This window comes from Pleurodeles waltl, chromosome 4_1 (genome assembly GCF_031143425.1).
Source record: "Pleurodeles waltl isolate 20211129_DDA chromosome 4_1, aPleWal1.hap1.20221129, whole genome shotgun sequence".
Lineage (NCBI taxonomy): Eukaryota > Metazoa > Chordata > Amphibia > Caudata > Salamandridae > Pleurodeles > Pleurodeles waltl.
In genome coordinates, this window is record NC_090442.1 from 651,706,897 (window position 1) to 651,732,492 (window position 25,596).

At 42.0% G+C, this 25,596-nt stretch overlaps 1 protein-coding gene across 4 annotated transcripts in view; it reads left to right on the forward strand.

The window, feature by feature from the left end:
* Positions 1-25,596, forward strand: part of NR2C1 (nuclear receptor subfamily 2 group C member 1) — a 338,385-nt gene that overhangs the window by 194,415 nt on the left and 118,374 nt on the right. For all 4 annotated transcript variants that reach the window (XM_069229104.1, XM_069229106.1, XM_069229105.1 and 1 more), the window contains 2 exons: positions 10,672-10,856; positions 18,317-18,479. In XM_069229104.1, the coding sequence (XP_069085205.1) occupies positions 10,672-10,856; positions 18,317-18,479 (348 nt within the window). The remainder of the gene's footprint in view (positions 1-10,671; positions 10,857-18,316; positions 18,480-25,596) is intronic.

The following is a 25,596-nucleotide window of genomic DNA, read 5'->3' on the forward strand; positions in this document are numbered from 1 at the left end:
CTGGCTTTCCTGTTTATAAAAATCTAAACCTGGCTTGATGATGCATCTGGCGCCAACATAATGATTGCTTTTGGAAGTTCACAATGTAATTAGAGTTGGTAGAGATAGTTGAATAAGGAATGAGTAGCACCAGTAACAATGTTAATCTTTTCACTTGTGCATAGTAGTTAAATATATTACATATGAGCACCTTACAGCACAATTAAATGAGAAAATGGGTGAAACCTGGATGATCAGTCTTAATTATTGGCCTCCGTAGCGGACACCTTATATGGGGCCCCTCGTTGCTTTAGAATATAGTATAGTTATGAAACCTCATACTTATTATATAGTGTGACTGGGATATCTCCGGACCACCCCAAGTAGATTTCCCTGGACCTGTAAGTAAGTGCAGTTATATAACAACTTGCCATTCAAAGTGGAAAGAAAAACACAAAAATCCAGTGAACTTGCCCAAAGAAAATTCACTTTAGGAAAATAACATTATTAGTAAGAGAGATGGGGATTTAAGTGGATTCCCTTCACCTTCTCCTCCAAGAGAAGCAACGCAAGAAAGCTAATATACCATTTTATACAGTTGCATTAAAACCATTTTGAGTGGGGAGAATATGGAAACGTATTACAACAGATATTAAAATCAGTTTGGCGATTATACATGAAAAATGAGTAAATATTATAAAAGCACACAGCTTGTTATGTTATCCTAATGCATGTCCTGCCTAATAATCATTATCACTGAAATGTATGCTATTGTGACAACAAGTTCCGTATGCTAAATGCTAAATTCTGCTCGAAAGAGCTAAAGACATTTTTACAGTAATTCCCTCAGCAATCGTGAAAAACTGTCCCCTGGATTAGTGAGAAAATATGAGAGAAAACTTGTGGAAATTCTTCTTTCATGTTACACATACAATTTAACTACTTTTATGTAAAACAGCTATTTTTATATTAATATATAAATATATAATTTAAAGGCATACTTTCGGAACGAAGATTACATATGACACATTGTCAAACAGGAATAAACATCAGTTGTAGGAAGTTGGCTCTGTATGTGCTATTTCAAAGTAAGGAATAGCATGCACAGAGTCCAAGGGTTCCCCTTAGAGGTAAAATAGTGGTAAAAATAGATAATACTAATGCTCTATTTTGTGGTAGTGTGGTCGAGCAGTAGGCTTATCCAAGGAGTAGTGTTAAGCATTTGTTGTACATACACATAGACAATAAATGAGGTACACACACTCAGAGACAAATCCAGCCAATAGGTTTTTGTATAGAAAAATATCTTTTCTTAGTTTATTTTAAGAACCACAGGTTCAAATTCTACATGTAATATCTCATTCGAAAGGTATTGCAGGTAAGTACTTTAAGAACTTTAAATCATAAAAATTGCATGTATACTTTACAAGTTATTGACAAATAGCTGTTTTAAAAGTGGACACAGTGCAATTTTTACAGTTCCTGGGGGAGGTAAGTTTTTGTTAGTTTTACCAGGTAAGTAAGACACTTACAGGGTTCAGTTCTTGGTCCAAGGTAGCCCACCGTTGGGGGTTCAGAGCAACCCCAAAGTCACCACACCAGCAGCTCAGGGCCGGTCAGGTGCAGAGTTCAAAGTGGTGCCCAAAACACATAGGCTAGAATGGAGAGAAGGGGGTGCCCCGGTTCCGGTCTGCTTGCAGGTAAGTACCCGTGTCTTCGGAGGGCAGACCAGGGGGGTTTTGTAGGGCACCGGGGGGGACACAAGCCCACACAGAAATTTCACCCTCAGCAGCGCGGGGGCGGCCAGGTGCAGTGTAGAAACAAGCGTCGGGTTCGCAATGTTAGTCTATGAGAGATCTCGGGATCTCTTCAGCGCTGCAGGCAGGCAAGGGGGGGGTTCCTCGGGGAAACCTCCACTTGGGCAAGGGAGAGGGACTCCTGGGGGACACTTCTCCAGTGAACGTCCGGTCCTTCAGGTCCTGGGGGCTGCGGGTGCAGGGTCTCTCCCAGGCGTCGGGACTTAGGATTCAAAGAGTCGCGGTCAGGGGAAGCCTCGGGATTCCCTCTGCAGGCGGCGCTGTGGGGGCTCAGGGGGGACAGGTTTTTGGTACTCACAGTATCAGAGTAGTCCTGGGGTCCCGCCTGAGGTGTCGGATTTCCACCAGCCGAGTCGGGGTCGCCGGGTGCAGTGTTGCAAGTCTCACGCTTCTTGCGGGGAGCTTGCAGGGTTCTTTAAAGCTGCTGGAAACAGAGTCGCAGCCTTTCTTGGAGCAGGTCCGCTGTCCTCGGGAGTTTCTTGTCTTTTCGAAGCAGGGGCAGTCCTCAGAGGATGTCGAGGTCGCTGGTCCCTTTGGAAGGCGTCGCTGGAGCAGGATCTTTGGAAGGCAGGAGACAGGCCGGTGAGTTTCTGGAGCCAAGGCAGTTGTCGTCTTCTGGTCTTCCGCTGCAGGGGTTTTCAGCTGGGCAGTCCTTCTTCTTGTAGTTGCAGGAATCTAATTTTCTAGGGTTCAGGGTAGCCCTTAAATACTAAATTTAAGGTCGTGTTTAGGTCTGGGGGGTTAGTAGCCAATGGCTACTAGCCCTGAGGGTGGGTACACCCTCTTTGTGCCTCCTCCCAAGGGGAGGGGGTCACAATCCTAACCCTATTGGGGGAATCCTCCATCTGCAAGATGGAGGATTTCTAAAAGTTAGAGTCACTTCAGCTCAGGACACCTTAGGGGCTGTCCTGACTGGCCAGTGACTCCTCCTTGTTTTTCTCATTATTTTCTCCGGCCTTGCCGCCAAAAGTGGGGCCTGGCCGGAGGGGGCGGGCAACTCCACTAGCTGGAGTGTCCTGCTGGGTTGGCACAAAGGAGGTGAGCCTTTGAGGCTCACCGCCAGGTGTGACAATTCCTGCCTGGGGAAGGTGTTAGCATCTCCACCCAGTGCAGGCTTTGTTACTGGCCTCAGAGTGACAAAGGCACTCTCCCCATGGGGCCAGCAACATGTCTCGGTTTGTGGCAGGCTGCTAAAACTAGTCAGCCTACACAGATAGTCGGTTAAGTTTCAGGGGGCACCTCTAAGGTGCCCTCTGGGGTGTATTTGACAATAAAATGTACACTGGCATCAGTGTGCATTTATTGTGCTGAGAAGTTTGATACCAAACTTCCCAGTTTTCAGTGTAGCCATTATGGTGCTGTGGAGTTCGTGTTTGACAAACTCCCAGACCATATACTCTTATGGCTACCCTGCACTTACAATGTCTAAGGTTTTGTTTAGACACTGTAGGGGTACCATGCTCATGCACTGGTACCCTCACCTATGGTATAGTGCACCCTGCCTTAGGGCTGTTAAGGCCTGCTAGAGGGGTGTCTTACCTATACTGCATAGGCAGTGAGAGGCTGGCATGGCACCCTGAGGGGAGTGCCATGTCGACTTACTCGTTTTGTCCTCACTAGCACACACAAGCTGGCAAGCAGGGTGTCTGTGCTGAGTGAGAGGTCTCCAGGGTGGCATAAGACATGCTGCAGCCCTTAGAGACCTTCCTTGGCATCAGGGCCCTTGGTACTAGAAGTACCAGTTACAAGGGACTTATCTGGATGCCAGGGTCTGCCAATTGTGGATACAAAAGTACAGGTTAGGGAAAGAACACTGGTGCTGGGGCCTGGTTAGCAGGCCTCAGCACACTTTCAATTGTAAACATAGCATCAGCAAAGGCAAAAAGTCAGGGGGCAACCATGCCAAGGAGGCATTTCCTTACATCAGTGCATAAACATAATCAACAGTTTGCAAATAAGAAACCATAAACAGGGCCTAGAAATCATTGGTGGCTGGTGGGCACTGTATCTAACAGTGCAAAACTCCTAACAGTATGGACACAAAAGGGATAGGGCTGGGATAGAACTGTAAAACGTACTTAGCTAAGAATTACCCAAATAGCCATACTTTCCATTCATCAAGAGGCCTATATCGAACTGGATTTTAACTAGTAACCAGGTATTAAAACATATTAGCACATTCCCACTGGACTGGCTGCATTAGAGCTTTCTTTTTTTTATTTATTTTTTTCATTTACGAAATCACTACCAAATAATGGTAAATATAAGTTATCTTCTCAAATATAGAAATACCAAGAACCTAAAGTAGGAGGGTTTTTGAGGACATATGACCCAATATGTCAATAAACCGTAGGAACATCTGCCAGGGGCAATACATGACAGTATTCCTATAGCCAGACCTGCGACTAAATCTACACCCTTTCAGTTAAAAATAAAAATAAAAAATCACTCCTAAAAATGTGAATATCAGTTGGTTCTCTCATGAATTGAATGTTCTGACAAGAGCATTAAGATACAAAAGGACTGGCAGAAAAATCAATCATCAGCCAAACTAGGCATCTTATCAAGACTTATCAAAAATCTCTTCCGATGTTCTTATTATCTAACTTGGAAAATGCCAGTAGCTAAAACAAGTTAAAATTCTTAAACCCTTAGCAGTCCTGATTAATATTAAGAAAAGCAGGCAGCAGACCTTGGTCTATCAGAAACCATCTGTCAGGCCTAATGCATCTTTTTTCCACAAATCGGGAATCAGTCCCTTGAGGGCTCTAACTTATCCTCACCAGGATACAGTGTAGTTCCTTCAAGCCATTGGCCTTGTGTGATGTAAAGCTTTTTTTCTTGGGGGTGTTCATACTTTGTGATCCTACCATTGTATAGTTTGCAAGTAATGTCCTCAGAACTTACTGTAATAATTTGTGCCTCAGAACCATTAAAAATGTTACACTAGGAAAAGCTGGTCCTCAACCCTTGACTACCCTGATTCCAAAAAGTCTGTGTGAGTATCATTTGAATCAAGAGGTTATTTAACCTACATCTTGCCACATGCACGTTTTCCGATGACTGAGCAAATACTTCACAATCTTGACATAAGTAGAGCTTCTTGCTTTGTTCCTTAATAAAACCCCTAACCTGTGTTCTACCAATTATTTGCTTATGCGACTTTTAGTGTCAACTATGCTGAGAGAGTGACTGCTTATCTATTCTGACTGGCAGAGAGCCTAGCCTCCATTTAGCCTCTTGAGCACATTCCAGCCATGCTTAGGCAGTATCAGAAGTGTTCTTTAGGGATGAATCTGCCCGGCGGTGCTTGGATGACACCATGTACATATTACCAGCACTGTGCCTTCGAGGCTTCGACTAGCATTGATGTTAGGTTATCGGGGCGTTCTGCGCAACCTGTTTGCTTAAGCTTGATGCTGGTCCACATCCAGGCATACTTTTGTAATTCTTTTCTGCTATTTAATATTCCCATAATGTTAAAAATGGGGAAGATCCAGGTTGTAAGGGTATGCATAAATTACTGTCATGGCTATTCCTTAACTCACTGTAAGAAGGTTTAAGTGCCCTCAGGGATCTTGGCATCGTTTTGAGGGATTCTAGAATGTATGCATTAATTAACTCTACTTGTGTTGGAAAACTATGATGACAGGCAAGTTACTTTTCCAACACCTCCACGAGATCTTTACATTAAAAAAAAATAAAGGAACCAGGGAATGAAAGGTAATGATGTATGATTCTCTTTTATGCTAATATTTCTGAGGTGACAATTGCGTAATCAGGAACCTCAGAGAATGATTTTGTAATGACATGAATCTGTCGATACATATCTGCAAAACAGTTTCTGTAAAATTTAGAGTGACATGTTGAGCTCGAGGAAAGGTGTAGAGTGATATTTTTTTATAAAAAAGGTGAACTGCCGGCCAGCAGACCATTTAAAGAAAAGAAATAAAAATTAGAAGCCAAACTGAAACATAATGGAGAACCTTGATTGCTAATGGGAGTGTTTGAATGTAAATATCTTGGAGCAGAATGGTTATCTATGAATTGGTGCAACCTAGGGTGGGATCTTTCACAAAACTGACTTTCCAAAAATATATATATATTTGTTTTACACAATACTATAGTTTTTCCATAACATCTTAGACCAAAGTAATCATTGCATTCTAGTGCGCAAAAAAGAAATTTAGCTTAGCATGTGTTTGTAATTTTGCAGTATATTTTCTAAAAGTAACTTTTAATAATTTCTATGTAAAAACATTGTGTAACTAATTTAAAACATTACCAATAATGTTGAACAGAAACTGGACATTTAAGAATATATTGGCCAAGGATACATACAAGTATTTGTGTTTATCGATAGAGGGATGAGGAAAACATATAATCAAAGGAAATGGTGCAGTTTGGGTAGGGTATAACACTCCCCCCACCCCCCCCCAAAAAATACAATTCTATAAGTAATCTGGAAACAAAATCATATATTTAAATTAAACAGAAGCTGGGATTTTTTTCCTAAATTACAATACCACAAAATAAAAACCAAAACTTGTCTGTGTGCATAACTATTCATCCTCGTTATACTCTGTTTTTTATTTACTACCAAAACATAAAAAGACTGCGTTATTTGTATATAGCTAGATCGTTGGAAGATATAGGTGCAAAAGCATGCTTGAATAGAAATGCATATGTCAACTGACCTACAAGAAAACAAAAAAACAAAAAACAAAAAAAGTAAATACCAATATGTTAAGGGAAGGTGGAAATTGATGAAAAAATGTTTGTCATCATAATGAAATACACTAGATAGAAAAATGATATCACAATAAAAGATGGTTTTGAAAAGTGATTTTTGAAAACGTTGTGGGAAACAATGTTGTCAAAAGTAGCCAAAACTTGTCGACTTAGAAAATGCTATCTATAAATAACTAGCAATAAACATATAATTGTTGTGTGAAAGTGGATTATTAGTTAGGGTGGTTGTGAAACCTCACCAAGTAATAATGTCACTATTCTGTACCTGGTCTAATTAGTTTGCTTTAAACTTTGGCTCAGTCCTGGGCAGCTGTGGCTCAGACCAGTTGGGTTTAACTCAAAGGAATAAATATAATGCATTTATCAGTACCAAAATCGGTGAACACTTTGAAAGTCCAACACAATAAAATGCCTAATACAAGTTATACAAAATCATAAAAAATGGCACTGAGCAAGTAAACTCCAAAACTTCAAAAATGCTTCAGGGGACGCAAATGTATGAGTTGTAGGAGTTTTAGAGTTTTGTAGCACAGTAAGCACACAGGGCCAACCGTGGGTGTCTATCTGGTCCTACTAGACCGGTTCAAAGACAAAAGTTAAGCCCAATAAGCATGGGTCAGCTACAGGCATCAGGTATATCACTGAAAAGTTTACCTTCTGACTTCAACCAGCCATTTGAAAACTTTCAGCAGTGCAAGGACATTGGCTGCAGTTCAGTGGTGCTCACCTTTGCAGTCTTGAGGGGAGCGAGTACACTAACACCGGCCAAGTGTGGAGGACCTTTTGGGAACCCCTTGGTGAGCTGGGACTCGTAGAAGCCACCAGCAGGGTCCAGGCCAAGTCCAGTTGGAAATGTTCAGGGGGACTCTTTGTAGCAGGCGTCTTGTAGCTTTTGTGTTCCTTGAGCTTATCAGGAAGCTAGCCAACTAGCCCTTGCCATCCACGCTTCTGTTCTGGGTTCAGGTGGGAGCAGGTCCAGCTCTTGGAGTTTTTCTTCACAGGTAAAACAGTAAGTTCATTCCTTCTTCATGGTTCCAGTACTTCGATTCAGAAGGTGCAGTCCTTCTTCAGTTTTCCACAGGTCTAGCAGTGTTCTGAGGAAGGTAGCCAGGAGTGCCACAGTTATGCCTGGCACTAGCTTACGGCTGATTCATCGCGTCCGCTACGGACTGAAAGAATGAACGCAGGCGCACCATTACCCCTGCCAGAACGGCTTGTAAAAGAAAGTGTGGCGGTTGATGTGGAGTCATCCATATATGCTACAGACTCCTATGATATGGTGATTCCTTTTCCAATAAGATTACCACTATACGACATGTGGGTTGATGCCATTAATGATCGATGACGACCAATGGTTCTGGTTACTGTCACTTGTGAGAACTGCAATAAGTGAACTAGATACATCGGATATGATAGATGCTACCATTATAAAGAAATTCCCAGTCCTGATGATGATCCATTGCTGATTGATATCTGTTCCCAGGGTCGAAACGTCAACATAAATTATGTGTGGCTTTATGTTTCATAATTCAGTGACTTCAGGACTCCTGGATTGAAGGAGCCTACTGGAAGTTCACGTTCAATTTTTAACCACATTTTTTGTATATCTTTGTAGATATTGTACATAACACCAGCACTTTCCTTGTGTATCACAATACTCACCTTCACTTTTTTGATTAGGAGTACCTATGACTTAGTAACAATGATAATGAATCCATGAAGTAAATTTGGAAATTAAAATGGATGATTCAATAAATAGATGTGATATTGAACAATCCTAAGCATACCGGACTGAATATATGTGGTTCCTTGATTTTTTTACTGTTTATTTTTTGCTGTGGAAGCTTATGGGTGGGGAGACTCTCCAACCAATTGGAATAAAAATTACATGGGCAACCCTACTGACTCCTACATCACTTTCTGGGGGTTTGGCACTAAATGATGCTGTAATGCATCTCTCTACCCAGATCCAAGATGTCAGAATCTTCCTTCCCTGGGTCATAGCTATGAGCAAGCCCCTGAAATGTGTCCAGTGGAATGTGGAACGTCCCCTACAAAACCAGTTCCAGGACTGCCAAATTGTGTCTATAAGTAGCCATATCGCAAAAGCATTTGGTATATAATATGCAATCCACTATGCACTATCCTTGTATCTAATTGTTAATGAGTGATGGCCATTATGCCAATATTCCATATTGTATGGTCCGTCGTTAAGGTAGTCCAGGGTAGTTCGACCAATTGCCTTGTATTCATGTAATCTCCCTCATGCTGTGGATTTCAGGCTGGTGGTCTTCCTAGTTAATCCCAGAGGCCCCTTCCCACACCAAGGGGATTCGGACTAATTCTTTCTGACAATAGGGGCTGGGACACCGTCATTTTGGTACTATGTGTCACTGCATATTTGGATATCAAGAGCACAAGTAATGTCCCTTTAATTTCCTTTCACCACAATTGATACACAGAATGTAAATATGAGCACAAGGTGATTTAGAAGGGTTAAGGCAAGACCCATAATGAGATGGAGTTTTCTTTTGTTTACTTGTCTTTGACATTAAGGATACCCACTCCTTGTATATTCCTGAAGAGGACAGGAAAAACAAGGAGGCCTCAAGAAACCACAACATACAAGAGAACATCATCCTGAAATCCACAGCATGAGTGAGATTACTTGTTTAGACGGCTAGTGGTCTAACTATCATGGACTACCTGAATGATGGACTGCACAATATGGACTATTGATAAATGGCAGTCACTCATTAACAATTATATGTAAGGACAGTGTACAGAGGATTGTATACTGCATTACATGCTGTTATTTTGGTGATATGGTTACTTAAATAGACACAATTTGGTTTATGTTCACACAGTTTTGTGGTATAGGAATGGTACATATTGATTGTATATACTATAGCATCTGATAATTTTGAAATTATTCCATTATGTAATGTGTAAATAAAATGCCACTAGTTCAGTAATAACTAGTATATTATTGTTGAAGTACTTATGAAAAATCTATCCCTCAAGAGTCCATATTTGCACGTGACAGCTGGGCATTATCTCTGCTACTAGAGGCTTTAGACAGAATAATGACAGCTTTCTAAAAGTGTCATTTTCAAAATAGTATTTTTAGATTCGACTTTACCATCAGTTTGGATTTTAAAGTACTATTAATTTGAGTTGTTGCACCAGGGCTTTAGCTATTCCCAAAGTTGACGTCATGCTTTATAAAGTGTTACCAAGTAACCCAATATGTATCTCTCGGTGAGCCCCCCTTGCCAAAGTGAAAAATGAGTTTGAGATTTTTCACTGTCATGTAAAACTTCAATCCGAATGTCCTACTTTTTAAATACCATCGACCCTGCCCAATCAGTGTTTAGGGCCTACATTAGGGGTGATGTATAAGTATTAGAAAGGCTGGTTTAGACCTTACAAAAGATTTATTTTGCCAGGTCAAATTTTAATTTTTAAAACAGCTGTGCTAGGCGTGTTTTCAATCTGTCACTGTAGTGGAGGCGCACTCAATGCTGCAGTCCACTAGTGACATCTAACTTACAGGCTGTGTGTATTTAAAGTGCCATATGCTAGGGACTTATAGGTACGTTTTATATGCCAGTGGGATATTAACCAATTGCATATATACTTTACGGGTTAGAGTACGTACACTGAGTGCTGGTCATCAATCCCCCACTCCTCCACCAGTGGTCCAAGTCATTAAAGCAGCAGTAAATCCACAAAAATTGGAACACAAAATTGGGATTATCCTGCAAAAAGGGCCTTTCCTCACAGTTGTTAAAAGTGAAAAGAACCTTAGAATTAATTTGGTGTCCCAACTTGCAGTGGCATTTGAATTTACCATACAATAATACTCTACTTCTGATGAACCCCTCAAGTTGTTGTGCGTTTTGTACCCAAATGCATGGCTAAGAACAAAGGCAAAGTTGTAAGGAACAGTAGGCCAGAAGAAAAGAATTCTGTTCATAAGATGCATTTAGGGGGTGGGGAGCAGGTGGTCAAGTGAAATCCTTTTAGTATGTTTAACAGAGAAAATAAGGTACTACAATAACAATCAAATGCAGTGTGTTAAACCATGTAAATGCTTAAGATGTTCTCTTCCCTGTCCTAGACTGACTCATGCCAGGGCGATCTAAGTACATTGGCTAATGTTGTGACTTCACTGGCAACCCTCAGCAAATCGAAAGAATTGTCCCAAAGTAGCACCGAGCTTTCAATCATAGAAAGTTTAAGCAATGGCGATGCATCATTGTCAGAAATACAGGAAGATGATCCTTCAAATAGTGACGTGACCAGGTAAGGCTCTTAAATATTTGAAATCAGTATTTTTTCATTGTTTTTCATTTATAATGAAAATAGGGAAACAAAATCATGTGAGCTGCAACTGTTTATCTGTGAAGTGTATTTATGTACTTTTTTTTTTACTTCATAACTTGTTAATCAGGAAATATGATACACATATTTATTATTGAATAATTTAATCTGTCAGAATGTGTCATGTTGCAAAGCTCATATACAGCAAGTCTTAAGACCCCTAAGGCAGGGTGCATTAGAGAGCATGTCTGCATAAGCAGATATGCTCTGGCATGTCTAGTTCTATTACTAGATATTACAAGTGATCAGGCAGGCGGCTTAGAACATGTACTGAACACTGATCATAACGAGTGACCCCGCTACATGATGGATGCACAGAAAATAATGGTGTTTTTGTATCAAAAGACCTCATCTTAATACATTAACACTGATGCCAGTCTTGGATTTATTATGACAATCATCCAGAGGACATCTGAGATGTGCCCTCTGAAACCTACTACTCCTGTAATGTGCTGGCTGACTGGTGTTGACCAGCCTGCCACCCCAGACTAGTTTCTGACCACCTGCAGGTGAGAACCTCTGCTTTCAGAGGTCAGAAACAGTGCTTGATCTGACAGGAGATGTTACTACCTCCACCAGCAGGATAGACAATACATCTGCATACCAAGGCCAGGGTCCTTAAAGTCCCTGCCACCTTTGATAAGCAACCTAAGGTTCCCTCAGATCTGCAAGAGGCAACCCCTTGCCCTGAGGCCCATTTGGCACCAGGCCAGATGGGAAATTAGGGCCAGATGGGAAATTAGCTAGTCTGGAGGTGTGTGACATTTACAGGTTGAGCACATCCCGAAGGTGGGCAGCCCTAAGTGAACACGAAAAGGAGATTTCCACTACTTGCGTGTTGTGGAATTAGGAACTCTTGGTCTGAGTGATGCCCACTTCCCACAGAAAACCGTCATCTAGGGGGTGTAATGACCCTAAGGTTAAGTTGGCCCATTGGCTACTACCCTTCACTCCCCTTAACACCTTTAAATTGAGTATTTAGGGGACCCACTGACACCAGTAAAGCAGGTCAATTCAAGACTTTAACTACTGGAAACCGAGGAAGAACGAAGGAGGTCCACAAGACTGCACGAAAGATTGACACACAACCCTGACAGACTGCTTTCTCTTAGACAGTCGCTGGGACTGACTTCGTCAAGAGCTAGACACCCTCCCCCAAACAATAGGAGGACGACGACCCAGCACTTCAACAACCGATAAAGGTTTTCCTGGGAGCAGAGGAGCTGCAGAGTCCGATACTTTGACTCTTTGGCCATTGGGCCTGCCGAGGAAACAACAAGCCAGGACAAAACTGTTTGGAGCGTAGGAAGGCAGCCCCGCCACTTTACTGAAGTCCTGAGATGCTGAACTCTCCCAGAGTTCCCTGCCCTTATATCTGAGGTACTGGACCGCTTGCAGCAACCAAGGCTTGTTGGTGGTACTATTAGGATTCCAACAGCACCAAAGCAGACCTACAGTGAAGGGACACAGGACCACAAGGCCATTGAGGAGAGTGGCCCAAGTGCCCTGTTTCTCCTCTTTACCAGATCACCATGCCTCAGTGAGTATCTGACCACTTCGACCTGACGCCTCAAAGTACCACGGCACCCAAGCCTCACAGCTTGAGTCCAAGGGAGGCGATGGTGCCAACAGTCCTGAGACCCTCAGAAGCTGAGCCCAGCTCCGCCTGCAACCTCTTTCTGCAGGAACCAAGAACTGCAGGGATCTTCAGCAACTCGACCCGACGTCTCAAAGCACCACTTCACACAAACCCCACATCCCTAGTTTGAGTGGACTGAGAGTGTCCCTGTGTGCCCAAGACCTTTAAGACTTGAGCCACCATTTGGGTTCAGCCAGACTAGTCATCCAGTCCCCACTTGCAGCCTCTTTACCCCAGGACTATTTCCCATTAAAGTGAATGGGACACCCGACGCTGTCATGCACCCCTGCACCCGACGCCCCAGTGTCTTCCGAAGTGAACTTTAGTGGAGTGAACTCTTGGTGGCTCCTCCGACTTTACCCCTTACTCAATAAGTGTATTCTACTGTGACTTAAAGATTGATAACTCAAGAAGTTCTTACCCGCAAAGGGTGATCTTGGTGTCTAAATTGATATAAAAATGTTATTTTGATAACTTGGTGTCTGATTTGTCTGAGTGTGTCTCACTTACTGGCTCTGTGTGTGCAATGAATGCTTAACACTATCCTCTGATAAGCCTAATTGCTCGCCCCCACTAACATAAAAGGACTTTTAGGGTTATTATTTTAACCCCTATTAGCCAATAAGGGTCGACCTGGGCTATTTGCATAGTGTCCTTAAATTGGTACACTACATATATAGCCAGCTTCCTACACTGTGCATTGTACATAGAGCACTTGTGTTTGTATTTTGTTTGCTGTGTAGCCTTTATGGGCACTGCATGCTGTGTATTCAGAGGTGTTTCATGGATTGTGCCTCATCCATATTTTTGTAAGTATATTCTGTGGCAGCAGGTCCTTTTTTTTTTTTTTTTTACATAGGCGCCATTAATATTTCTGGGACTGTATGCTCTTTTGAATGTTCTGCACTTTGTATGAAGGTTTTCCTTGCTGCACTCCATGTGCTACATATCGTACTCTGTGTAGCTTGTGTACACAGAGCTATTATATTGTCTGTATTTCCGTCACACTATTTCCTTAACTGGACAAAAGTAAAAACGGAGCCTGGCACCTTCCTGCCTCATGGTTCGTGCCAGCCTTGTCTGTGCTACATTACATGCTGCTCATTTTATGTTCTGTAAACTGATCTATATTGTTTATGGTATGTTGTGATATGAAAAATCTGTGCTCAAAGATGTCGCGTACACACAGCTCTGAGAACTGTGCAAGCTTCCAGGACCCCAGCTTCTACATGCATAACCATGCTTCTTTAGCTGACTGTCTCCGAGGTTGAATGGCAGAGGTTATCCTAAGTATTTCCAATTCCCCCTAGGCCTGCTCATCCACTGAAGCTGCCCTTTAGGGGCTTCGTCCTACGCCATGAAAACCGTCCTTGAAAATGCTGGAGTTCAGTCAGAAAGCGCTCCCATTGTAGGGCTTCCAGTACAAAGTTTCTTAAAGAAAACCCCCCACAAAACACACAGCCTGATTCACCAAAGGTCATTTACACTTTTGAGTAGTTTACACTTTTGAGTAAGTGTACTACTTTTTGCCTATTCATAAAATCATAGCGCACATTACTAAGAGAAAAAAAAACATAGTAAGTCTAGCAATACACATGGCCAACGAAGGGTACTGCAACACGCTCCTATAGAAAATGATCAGGGTATAAAATTCAAATAAACCCCCACAGGAAAAAATGTCAAATGAAATTATTTACAATAGTTAAAAATAGTACATATTTATTATTTGTAGACTATTATAATACCTTATATTGAATAAAAAAATATATTGCAACAATTTTTATTTAAATATAACTACATTAATTTGAATTCTGTACATCACTTAATGCATTTGAAAATATTTTTTTTTTCTCTAGGTGAGAATTTAAATAAATCAAATAATTTAAACTTCAGAATTTTTTTTTTAATTTCATATATAAATGGATTTACATTTATGGACAATATAAAATATTAATATATATTTTTGAGTTAAACTTGTTTTATTATTCCCTACCGTTTTACTATTTGGATATCTACATTCCCAACTGTGGAGTATCCCTATGGTAAAGTATAGAGTAAATTAATACAAAGCATTGTGAAAACAAATAAGTATTTCATATGAAACATTAACGTTAACTAATTGTGTATTTCATTTTTAATGTAGAACATAATAAAATGCTTCAGTACTATTAGCTTAATTTTAAAATAAATCTTTAAAATAAAATTATTGTTGCATTATTTTTTAATTCAAAATAGGGAATTAAACTGTTTCTTTTATCCTAATAGTTATCTATGCGATTTTTTGAAACATTAAATAATTTTAGTTATATTCTTAAATATTTTAAATCATTATATTTAATTTAACATTATTTTTTATTTTAATTCCCCACCTCAGTTATTTTCTATGGTAGGGTGTTGCTTTACTTGTGATTGGTTATGTGTGATGTTTGGCTTGCTACTGTGTTTTTTTTTCTTGTAGTAACTTACACTGATGTTCTGAAGCAAAAAGTAGTAAACTCAAAGTCAAAAGTATAAATAACTCAAAAGTGTGTAAGTTACCTTTGTGAATCTGGCCCTTTGTGAATCACCAAAACTAGAATAAGTGATTCAAAAATGCAAGTTACATTCGTGAATCAGACCGACAGTCTCTAACTCGCTCTCCTTTTTCGCTTTATCTCTTTCTTTGTCTGGGTCTGACCAACTCTTTCTATTACTATCTTGCTCACTCATCGCATGGTGTCTTGCATTCCAAAATGCCAACGTATTTTAAATTCCCCAACCCAGTCAAATAATATTTGCCAGGCAGCAACATCAAGTTTTGTGTGTGTGTGTGTGTGTGTGTGTGTGTGTGTAAAGGTTAATTAAACAATAATGGCTTGTTGCCCATTGATTGGGTCACTTGCAAAAGCGGCAATACCACTTTGTCTGCCTCTATTCCTTGTTAGCTACATAGCTGTATTTAGTTAAATCAAAGTGCATATTCTTTAAGGAATAAAAGGCACCAGTTATAAATGTTAAGCTGGGTTGCCCATAATTGCTCATTAGAGACTTTATGTTCATCTGGAAATGCATGAGGAATATTGCTGGTTCTTGTTATGGTATAACATACTTGGGAAGATGCAGCATTTACCAGGATTCACCAGTTACATTGTCTCTTTGTGACCTTCCAGCACTCCGAGTAAGATTAGTCGGTCTTCTATTTCTTTTATGGTGTGCTTGTTATTCTCAGTCAGTGAAAATGTTTGCTTTTTTTCTGTGCTGCTGTGTGTCTCACTGTGCCGGTTTTCTCTCCTGGTACTTGCTTTCCAAGTGTCACTGCCTTCCCAGCCACAGTGTCCGTTTGCCCAGTTGTTTATATATTTCTTGTCTTTGTTTCCTATTATGAATAGTCCTGGTGCCTGTATATTACTTCTGTCAGTGCATGTTTCACTGCCCTATTATGCGTCTCCCTGTCCTAACACTATGTTCCACCATTATTATGGTTTTTCCAATACCTGTATCAATTTTCTTGCTATCCCAGTGTGTCTTTCTATCCCACGTCAGTGTCCTCTGTACAGAGTTGCTAGTTACCTGTCCCCATTGATGCAATTCTCCCTTTCTCTGTAAGCATGCCTTTATTCCATGGCCCAGGGCCCTTCTTACCCATGTGTGCATCTTCCTTTCCAGTGAATTCATCTCCCTGTTTCATTGCTTATCACTGTCTCTGGTAGCTTAGTAGCTTAGTATGCATGTTTGTCTCTGTATGGTGGTGTTTCTCGAAGGCCCCATGTCTGTAAAGTAGTTTAAATGTTTCTGTACAAGTGTGGATGACACTGTAATGTTGATGAAGGGCAGATGTGGGTGTTAATCCGGGTATGAATTCCTGAGCCAATGAGTAATGATGTCAAGTACTTGCCATTGGGTGCTGTGCTGGTTCCTGTGGGTGATGGTTATTGTCTTGGTGACTGCAGGCAATCCATGTGCCAGTGCGATGCAGCTTCTGATGGGCAGTAGTTGAACTTGTAGATGTAGTGGGTAGTGGTGTACGTTCAAGTAGTTACCGGTTCTAGAGCAGATACCCCCTTATACACCAGTGTGGATTTAGTGCAGATGGTGGTGCCAGTCTCTGTCCAGTACTGAGGGTGATGAGTGCGCAGCTCAAATGTATATGGTCTAGCTAACTGTTGAGTAATCGCATATGGGCTATGAAGTTGGATAATGCACTTCCCAGAGTCACTAGAGAGTCTATCATTCTGTCCTCTGGAGGTCCCCTTGAATAGTGTGTAATGATCCTGGATAAAGATACACCCCAGGGTACGACCTTCAAAGGGTCCAAGGTGTCTCAGGATTCTGGCAGAGAAAAGTAATGCAAGTGGTGTGTGCCTAGTGTGAAATTTAATGAAAGCAAAAAGGTTAAGGTGGAGCAATCCAAGATCAAGATGGTTTGTAAAAGGGTTCTTTGAGACCATACAGGGGTAGTGTGCTTAGACTGCAAAAATAGCAACAGTAAGAGATTGACCTCCTGTTTCCAAATTGGATTCCACACCATCATTTCTTCCAGGACACCCCCCCACCCCCTTTCAGTCCTGCTTCGTTTGAGTGCTTGCATGATAGGTCTTGTAGACGTAAGAGAATTGGAATAGAATTAATTGGGTGGGCAGAGTGCTATCCAGGCAGACTAATTTAGGGCGAGGGAGCTTAGGGGAAAGCACTGATTGGAAGAAGCCCAGGTGAAACAATTGACTGCAGGACTAGGCGCTGTTCAGGTTGTGTGGCTATGATGACTATCCAGAGGATGACATTGGAGGCCCAATTATTAATGGAAGTTTATATACCATCCCTCACTCTGGGTGCTGCTGAGAACAGTGATCGTAGGAAGAAAGAAGCTGGAAGGATAAAGTCGGTGGAGCAGAGGCCCAAAGGTGGAATTTATTGGCATAAGGGAGAGTTATCTGTGGTTCCTGAACCGCGTGGATTGCTCAGAATCTGTTTCCCAGTGGTTCCACAGCTTCATGTTGTGCGTTTCTCTGGCGCTAAAAATCACTTTCACTCAATCTGGCTCATTCATTGGTGCACCACTAGGGGCTTGTAGTTTCCAAATTAAAATTAAAAATGTAGTTAAAATGGGCAGGTTTGGCTTGAAGGCAAGATCCCTTATGTCTGTAGGCTGGTGGATAGCCTTCTGGGAGAGTGTGCGCTTAATTGCCACTCTTTCTGGTATAGTTTGTTCAAGAGAGTGAGAATTGATGGTTGGGGCAGGAGCGACTGAAACTGGTGGGGTCTTTTGTTGTATTATTGAAATTGGCACAGGGTCTGTGGTAGTGGAGTAGCCAAGGTGCTTCAGGAGTACATAATTGGAGGTGATTTTGTGTTTGTTCACATGGCTTGTGTGTTTCAGTAAAGCTATGTACAGAAGTCCTCTAACCTGTGACTCATGGGGTTTGGTTTCCGTCCCTTGGTTGGTTTATGCACAGGCGTAATGAGCGAAAGTATTTTGCTCGTTTAACCTTGTGTTAGGATGCCTAGACTCTAGAATGTACTGAGAGGCAGTTCGAGCAAGGGTCATGTTATGACATTAGTATTTAAGTGCACTGCTCATAAGATTTCAATGATCCATGACAAAAATGTGGATGGGTGCTTTTGAACTATATTTCTAAACACTCAGGTTAATGCTTTTGATGTAATTATCTGTTTTCATTGCTATAACCAGGACTCACATTTCCTCGCCCTCCCATCCCAGTTCCTGACACTGCTACTATCAACAGTTTTTCTTTTTTCTTTTCAGGGCATTTGACACACTTGCAAAAGCCTTAAACCCAACAGAGGTTGCGGCCTGCCAGAGCTCTGCAGAAAGCATGGAAGCCAGTGCCCACCTCACTGGAGAACTCAATTCAAATGTTGTGGAGGTTGAAGGACCACTCCTGAGCGATGCTCATATAGCTTTCCGGGTACTTTAACATCTTTGACTTTAAAACTATTTGTTTATATTGATATATGGAAATTTTAAGCTTTGCTACCAACACTATGGGGCTTAAATGTTGAGAATGTATTGTACTTTTAGGGTAATAGTTAATATAGTTGTTTAAAGGGGGGGGGGGGGGCGAAACATTCAGATTGCATTGGTTAGAGCTCACTGTTTCTAGACTCGAAGCTAGTAATAGTTTTGTTCCTCCATGTAGACATCTTGGTGTTAGAACAGTGATCACTTTGTGGCAGAGCTAATTTTGAAACTAGTAATTGACTAAAAATGTTGCCCTCATATGTAATGAGGATGCTCATGTTTTCCGTTGACATGAAATGCACAAAAAGGTTTTCAAAATAAAGAACTAGAAACCGAGAATGAACTACTTTATGACTACTCAATGTTTTTTTTTCATTGCTTGCTTTTACATTATTAAAATATGTGCATCGAGAATATCGTTTAATCTGGAAGCATATGTTGTTTTTTAATTTGGCCAGCAAAATGAAAAGTTATGCCTCTGGATTATATTGTTGGGTATATGCTTGACACTATCATGCTAGAAATGTGTATATATATATATATATATATATATGTTCTATGGCATGTGTAGCTGCAGATACACATGCTGTGCACTGTTCCTGCCATCTAGTGTTGGGCTCGGAGTGTTACAAGTTGTTTTTCTTCGAAGAAGTCTTTTCGAGTCACGGGACCGAGTGACTTCTCCCTTTCGGCTCCATTGCGCATGGGCGTCAACTCCATCTTAGATTGTTTTCTTTCCGCCATCGGGTTCGGACGTGTTCCTCTTCGCTCCGTAATTCGAATCGAGAAACTTAGAAAATCATCGAAATTCGCCGGTATTGTTTACGTTCGGGACCGGTTTAGTATCATCACATCGGCACCGACAACAAGACCGTTTCAGCGGTCCTTTGGGCTTCCGCCTTTGACCAAGGCCACACCGGTTGTTGAAGACTAATGGACCGGACCCCCTTCCGTTTCTGTCCGAAGTGTCACGCCAAGTATCCTTATACAGCATCCGGTCTGTAACCTGTGTTTATCACCCGAACACAGAGAGGATACTTGTGAAGCCTGCTGAGCATTTCGATCCAAAAAGACCTTAAGGGATCAACACGCAAGACGATTACAGATGGCGTCGAAGCCGGCACAGCATCTCACATCGAAGAAGAAGAGATGCGGATATCCATTCAAGGTTTGGACTCCGAAGAATCCGACAGGGATCAACCTTCGACAGCGGTGCAAAAAGTGAGTACACCTGCCCCGTCCCACACCCAAGGTCAGAGCAAAAAACAAAAGGCCTGGGGGCGCCACTGCCAGAAGGCCATGGCTCGACCCACAGAAAGGAAGGTGACCAAGTAACATTGGCACCAAAAAAGGGCAAAATGTTGCTGAAGACTTCAGACTCCGGTCGAGCAACCGGCACCGAAAAAATTCGTCGTCGAGTAAGCCTCGAAAGAGCCTATCGGAACCAAAAAAGACAATTTCGATGGGAATTTCGGTACCGAAAAAAAAGCTTTCGGAGCCGAAAAGGACTTCCTACACGGAAGAACAAGGGCTCTCTCTACAGCTCAAAAGAAAGGCACCGATTCGAGCAGGAACTGGATTTAGAAGAGGATGACCAAACTCAGCAGAGGCTACAAATCCAGAAATACACAGGAAAGTTACAAACCATCCCTCCGCTCAAATTCAAAAGAAAGCTGGCTTTTCCTGAGACTGAGATGCAACCAAAAGCCAAGGTGGTTAGAGAAAAGTCACCACCCCCATATTTCTCACCACAGGCGTCCCCACTTCAATCATCACAGTTGTCACCAGTGGTTACACCAATAGCACAGTCACCCACACATACTGGGATGACTCAAGACGATGTAGACCCCCTGGGATCTATACGACCCACCAGTTTCGGACAACAGTCCAGAGTGCTACCCAACAAAGCCTTCACCGCCAGAGGACAGTACATCCTATATGCAAGTACTGGCCAGAGCAGCAACATTTCACAATGTGACAATGCACTACGAACCAGTGGAAGATGACTTCCTTTTTAACACTCTAGCAACCACGCATGCATCGTACCAAAGCCTGCCAATGTTACCGGGCATGCTTAAACATGCACAACAGGTTTTTCAAGAACCAGTAAAAGGGCGAGCCATCACACCAATGGTCGAAAAGAAATATAAACCGCCCGTCAGACCCTGTGTTTATAACACAACAGCTCCCTCCGGACTCAGTGGTTGTGGGGGCTGCAAGAAAACGGCCAAATTCCCAGTCGTCAGGGTATGCGCCACCCCCTGATAAGTAAAGTCATAAATTTGACGCAGCAGGGAAAAGAGTGTCATCGCAAGCAGCCAATCAGTGGCGAATTGCCAACTCACAAGCCCTACTTGGCCGCTACGACAGGGCGCATTTGGACGAGATGCAAGATATCATCCAGCACTTACCCAAAGAGCATCAAAAACGTGCCCAACAAGTGGTTGAAGAAGGACAGGCCATATCAATCAACCAGATCCGCTCTGCACTAGACTCTGCTGATACAGCGGCACGGACTGTCAATACAGCAATAACAATCAGAAGGCATGCATGGCTGCGAAGTTCTGGGTTTAAACCAGAGATACAACAGGCGGTATTAAGTATGCCGTTTAATCAACATCAGCTAGTCGGGCCGGAAGTGGATACCGCAATAGAAAAAATGAAAAAGGACACAGCCAAAGCCATAGGCGCGCTCTACTCCTCTCAATGCAGGGTAACATTTAGGAAACCACAGTTTAGGGGAGGGTTTAGACAGCAACCCTCAGAACCATCCACCTCCCAAACAAAACCCACTTACCAGTCTCAGTACCAGAGAGGGGGGTTTTGTGGTTCCTACAGAGGACAGTTCGCAAGAGGAAGAGGAAAATTCCAGCCTGCCAAGCCAACCCCTAGTACAAAGCAGTAACTTCAATGTCACACTTCCCCAACACATCACCGGTGGGGGGGAGATTATCAAATACTACCACAATTGGACACACATTACCACGGACACGTGGGTCCCATCAATTATCCAACATGGTTACTGCATAGAGTTCACAAGATTCCCTCCAGATGTTCCCCCAAGAACGCACAAAATGTCTATACAACACTTAGACCTATTACAAGCACTGCTAGCAAAAGAAGCCATAGAGCTAGTACCTTATCACCAGAACCGAACAGGGGTTTACTCCCTGTATTTCCTTATCCCGAAAAAACATTGAATCTCTTCATCAAATCAGATCATTTCCACATGGTAACACTCCAGGACGTAGCCCCCTTAATAAAACAAGGGGAATACATGGCAACACTGGATCTCAACGTTGCGTATTTTCACATACCCATCCATCCATCTCACAGGAAATACCTCAGGTTTGTAATACAAGGCAAACATTACCAATTCAAGGTGTTGCCGTTCGGAATAACCACAGCCTCCAGGCTATTTACAAAATGCCTAGCTGTAGTCGCAGCTCATACAAGGAGACATCACATGCACGTATTCCCATATCTAGACGATTGGCTAATAAAAGCTAACACTCAACGACAATGTCACGTTCACATGCAATACGTAATAGATACTCTACACAAACTAGGGTTTTCTATAAATTACTAAAAATCACATCTGCGACCATCCCAAATAAAACAATATCTGGGAGCAACGCTCAACACACAAAAAGCAATTGCCACTCCAAGTCCACAAACAAAGTTCTATCGTTTCAAAATATAAGATCAACCATGCAGCCAAACCAACAATACACTGTCAGGTTTGTGATGAAACTGCTAGACATGATGTCATCAGCATAGCTATTGTCCCAAACGCAAGACTAAACATGCGGCCCTTACAACAGTGCCTAGCAAGACAATGGACGCAGGCACAGGGTCAACTACAAGATCTAGTGTTGATAGACCGCCAAACACACGCTTCGCTTCAATGGTGGAACCCTGTAAATTAAAACAAAGGGCGGCCTTTTCAAGACCCAGTGCCTCATGCCATTATCACAACAGACGCTTCCATGATTGGGTGGGGAGCACACCTCAACAATCACAGTATAAAAGGTCAATGGGACAATCAGCAAAAACAACTTCACATAAATCACTTACAACTGTTAGCAATCTTTCTAGCACTAAAAGCCTTTCAACCCCTTCTAGCCCACAAACACATTCTTGTCAAAACAGACAATATGACAACTATGGATTATCTAAACAAACGGGGGGGGGCATTCGTCACAGCTGTGACTCTTAGCACAAAAAAATTGGCATTGGGCAATTCACAACATTCTCCTCATAGCACAATATATACCAGGCATTCACAATCAGTTAGCCGACAATCTCAGTCGAGATCACCAGCAAACTCACAAGTGGGAAATACATCCCCAGATTCTACAAGATCACTTCTACCGCTGGGGGACACCAAACATAGATCTGTTTGCAACAAAAGAAAACTCTAAATGCCAAAACTTCGCGTCCAGATACCCACACCCTCAGTGAAAGGGCAATGCTCTATGGATCAGCTAGTCAGGGATATTTGCTTACGCTTTTCCCCCTCCCCCGCTCATTCCTTATCTGGTCAACAAACTGAGTCAAAACAAAGTCAAACTAATACTTATAGCACTAACGTGGGCTCGCCAACCGTGGTACACCACACTGTTGGACTTATCAGTAGTACCCACTTCAAACTACCAAACAGACCAGATCTGTTAACACAACACAAACAACAGATCAGACACCCGAATGTAGCATCGCTCAACCTAGCAATCTGGCTCCTGAAGTCTTATAATTCGGATATCTAAACCTTTCAAAAGAGTGTATCATTAAACAAGCAAAAACCCCACAACAAGACATTGTTACGCTAACAAATAGAAAAGATTGTTTGCTACTGCCAGGCTAATCAAATTATGCCGTTAGACGCCTCCACACAAAACATTGTAAGTTATTTACTACACTTACACAAGTAAAATCTAGCCTTTTCTTCCATTAAAATCCATCTCACTGCAATTTCTGCTTATCTGCAGATTAAACATACAAAATCGCTTTTTAGAATCCCAGTTATTAAAGCCTTTCTGGAAGGACTAACAAGAATCATACCCCCAAGGACACCACCAGTACCTTCGTGGAATTTTAATATTTTATTAACACGACTCATGGGCCCACCATTTGAACCCATGCATTCTTGTCAAATCCAATTTTTGACTTGGAAAGTAGCCTTTCTAATAGCCATCACATCACTTCTGAGAGTTAGTGAAATACAAGCGTTTACTATTCAAGAACCCTTTATACAAATACATAGACCTAAAGTGGTTCTCCGTACAAATCCACAATTTTTACCAAAAGTCATATCACCGTTCCATCTAAACCAAACTGTGGAACTCCCAGTCTTCTTTCCACAACCAGACTCAGTAGCAGGAAGGGCATTGCATACATTAGACGTAAAAAAGAGCGCTAATGTATTACATTGACAGAACGAAACAATTTCGTAAAACAAAACAATTGTTTGTAGCTTTCCAAAAACCTCATGCAGGTAACCCTATATTCAAACAGGGCATTGCCAGATGGATAGTAAAATGCATTCAAACCTGTTACCTTCAAGCTAAAAGAGAATTACCCATTACACCAAGGGCACACTCCACTAGAAAGAAAGGCGCCACAATGGCTTTTCTAGGTAATATACCAATGACAGAGATTTGTAAGGCAGCCACCTGGTCTACGCCCCATACATTTACTAAGCATTACTGTGTAGATGTGTTAGCAACACAACAAGCCACAGTAGGACAGGCTGTATTAAGAACATTATTTCAGACAACTTCATCTCCTACAGGCTAACCACCGCTTTTAGGGAGATTACTGCTTTGTAGTCTATGCACAGCATGTGTATCTGCAGCTACACATGCCATCAAACGGAAAATGTCACTTACCCAGTGTACATCTGTTCATTGCATGATACGCTGCAGATTCACATGCGCCCTTCCACCTCCCCGGGAGCCTGTAGCCGTTTTAATTGCATGTAAATATGTAAATAAATATTCCTTTACTACACAATATGTACATACATTTCTACTCCATTGCATGGGCACCTCTAGTATCCTTACTTTACCAACTCCTACCTCACCGTTTGCAGGGAAAACAATCTAAGATGGAGTCGACGCCCATGCGCAATGGAGCCGAAAGGGAGGAGTCACTCGGTCCCGTGACTCGAAAAGACTTCTTCTAAGAAAAACAACTTGTAACACTCCGAGCCCAACACTAGACGGCAGGAACAGTGCACAGCATGTGAATCTGCAGCGTATCATGCCACGAATAGATGTACACTGGGTAAGTGACATTTTCCATATATATATACATTTTTCTATGTTAGAACTGTTGGAGCTCAAATTGAAACAAGTGCTTGTGAGACATAGTTTGTATTGAGTAAAGAGACCAGGAGGAAAAACTTCCACTGAAGAACAGTTTGGATCAAAATTTCAAGTTTCATGATGGTCGATTCTTCTGTTTGGACCTCCCTAGAGTGTGAAAGGCTGATTTGTTACACTATGATAATGGATGATGTATCTGGTGATCCACTTTGCACCAGATGAACCACAGCTTAGTTATCAGCTTAACATTAGCAGTATGTGTGTTTTGATTTATTGTGTGTACCCCTTGCCTCCTTTTTACAGATTTGAGAGGGTCTGTCTCCATTAGTATTCCTGTCACTAATAGAAAAGAAATAACATCGCAACTTGCTCTAGATGCCAGGGATATATTTTTTTATTTTGTTTGTTTCATTTTTTTAAATGTGGGGAGCGACTCCCTTAGGCAACGGTCGCTCCCCTAGAGGGTTAATTGACTTTAGGCACTTTTGGGGCATAACAGCCTATTTTTATTTGGCCAATCTTCCCCCAAGGGGGGCAGAAAGAACTAAACACTGTGGGGAAGGGGAAGGGGGAGATTTACTTTAGGCCATTTCTGCCTTGGTGGCAGATCAGCCTATTTTAATTAGACCGATTGTCCCCCAAGGGGGACAGAAACCACTAGGCACCAGGGATTTTTTTTTTTTTTTTACAGATGGGGAGCTACCCCTTAGGCAAGGGTTGCTCCCCTGGGGTGGACAA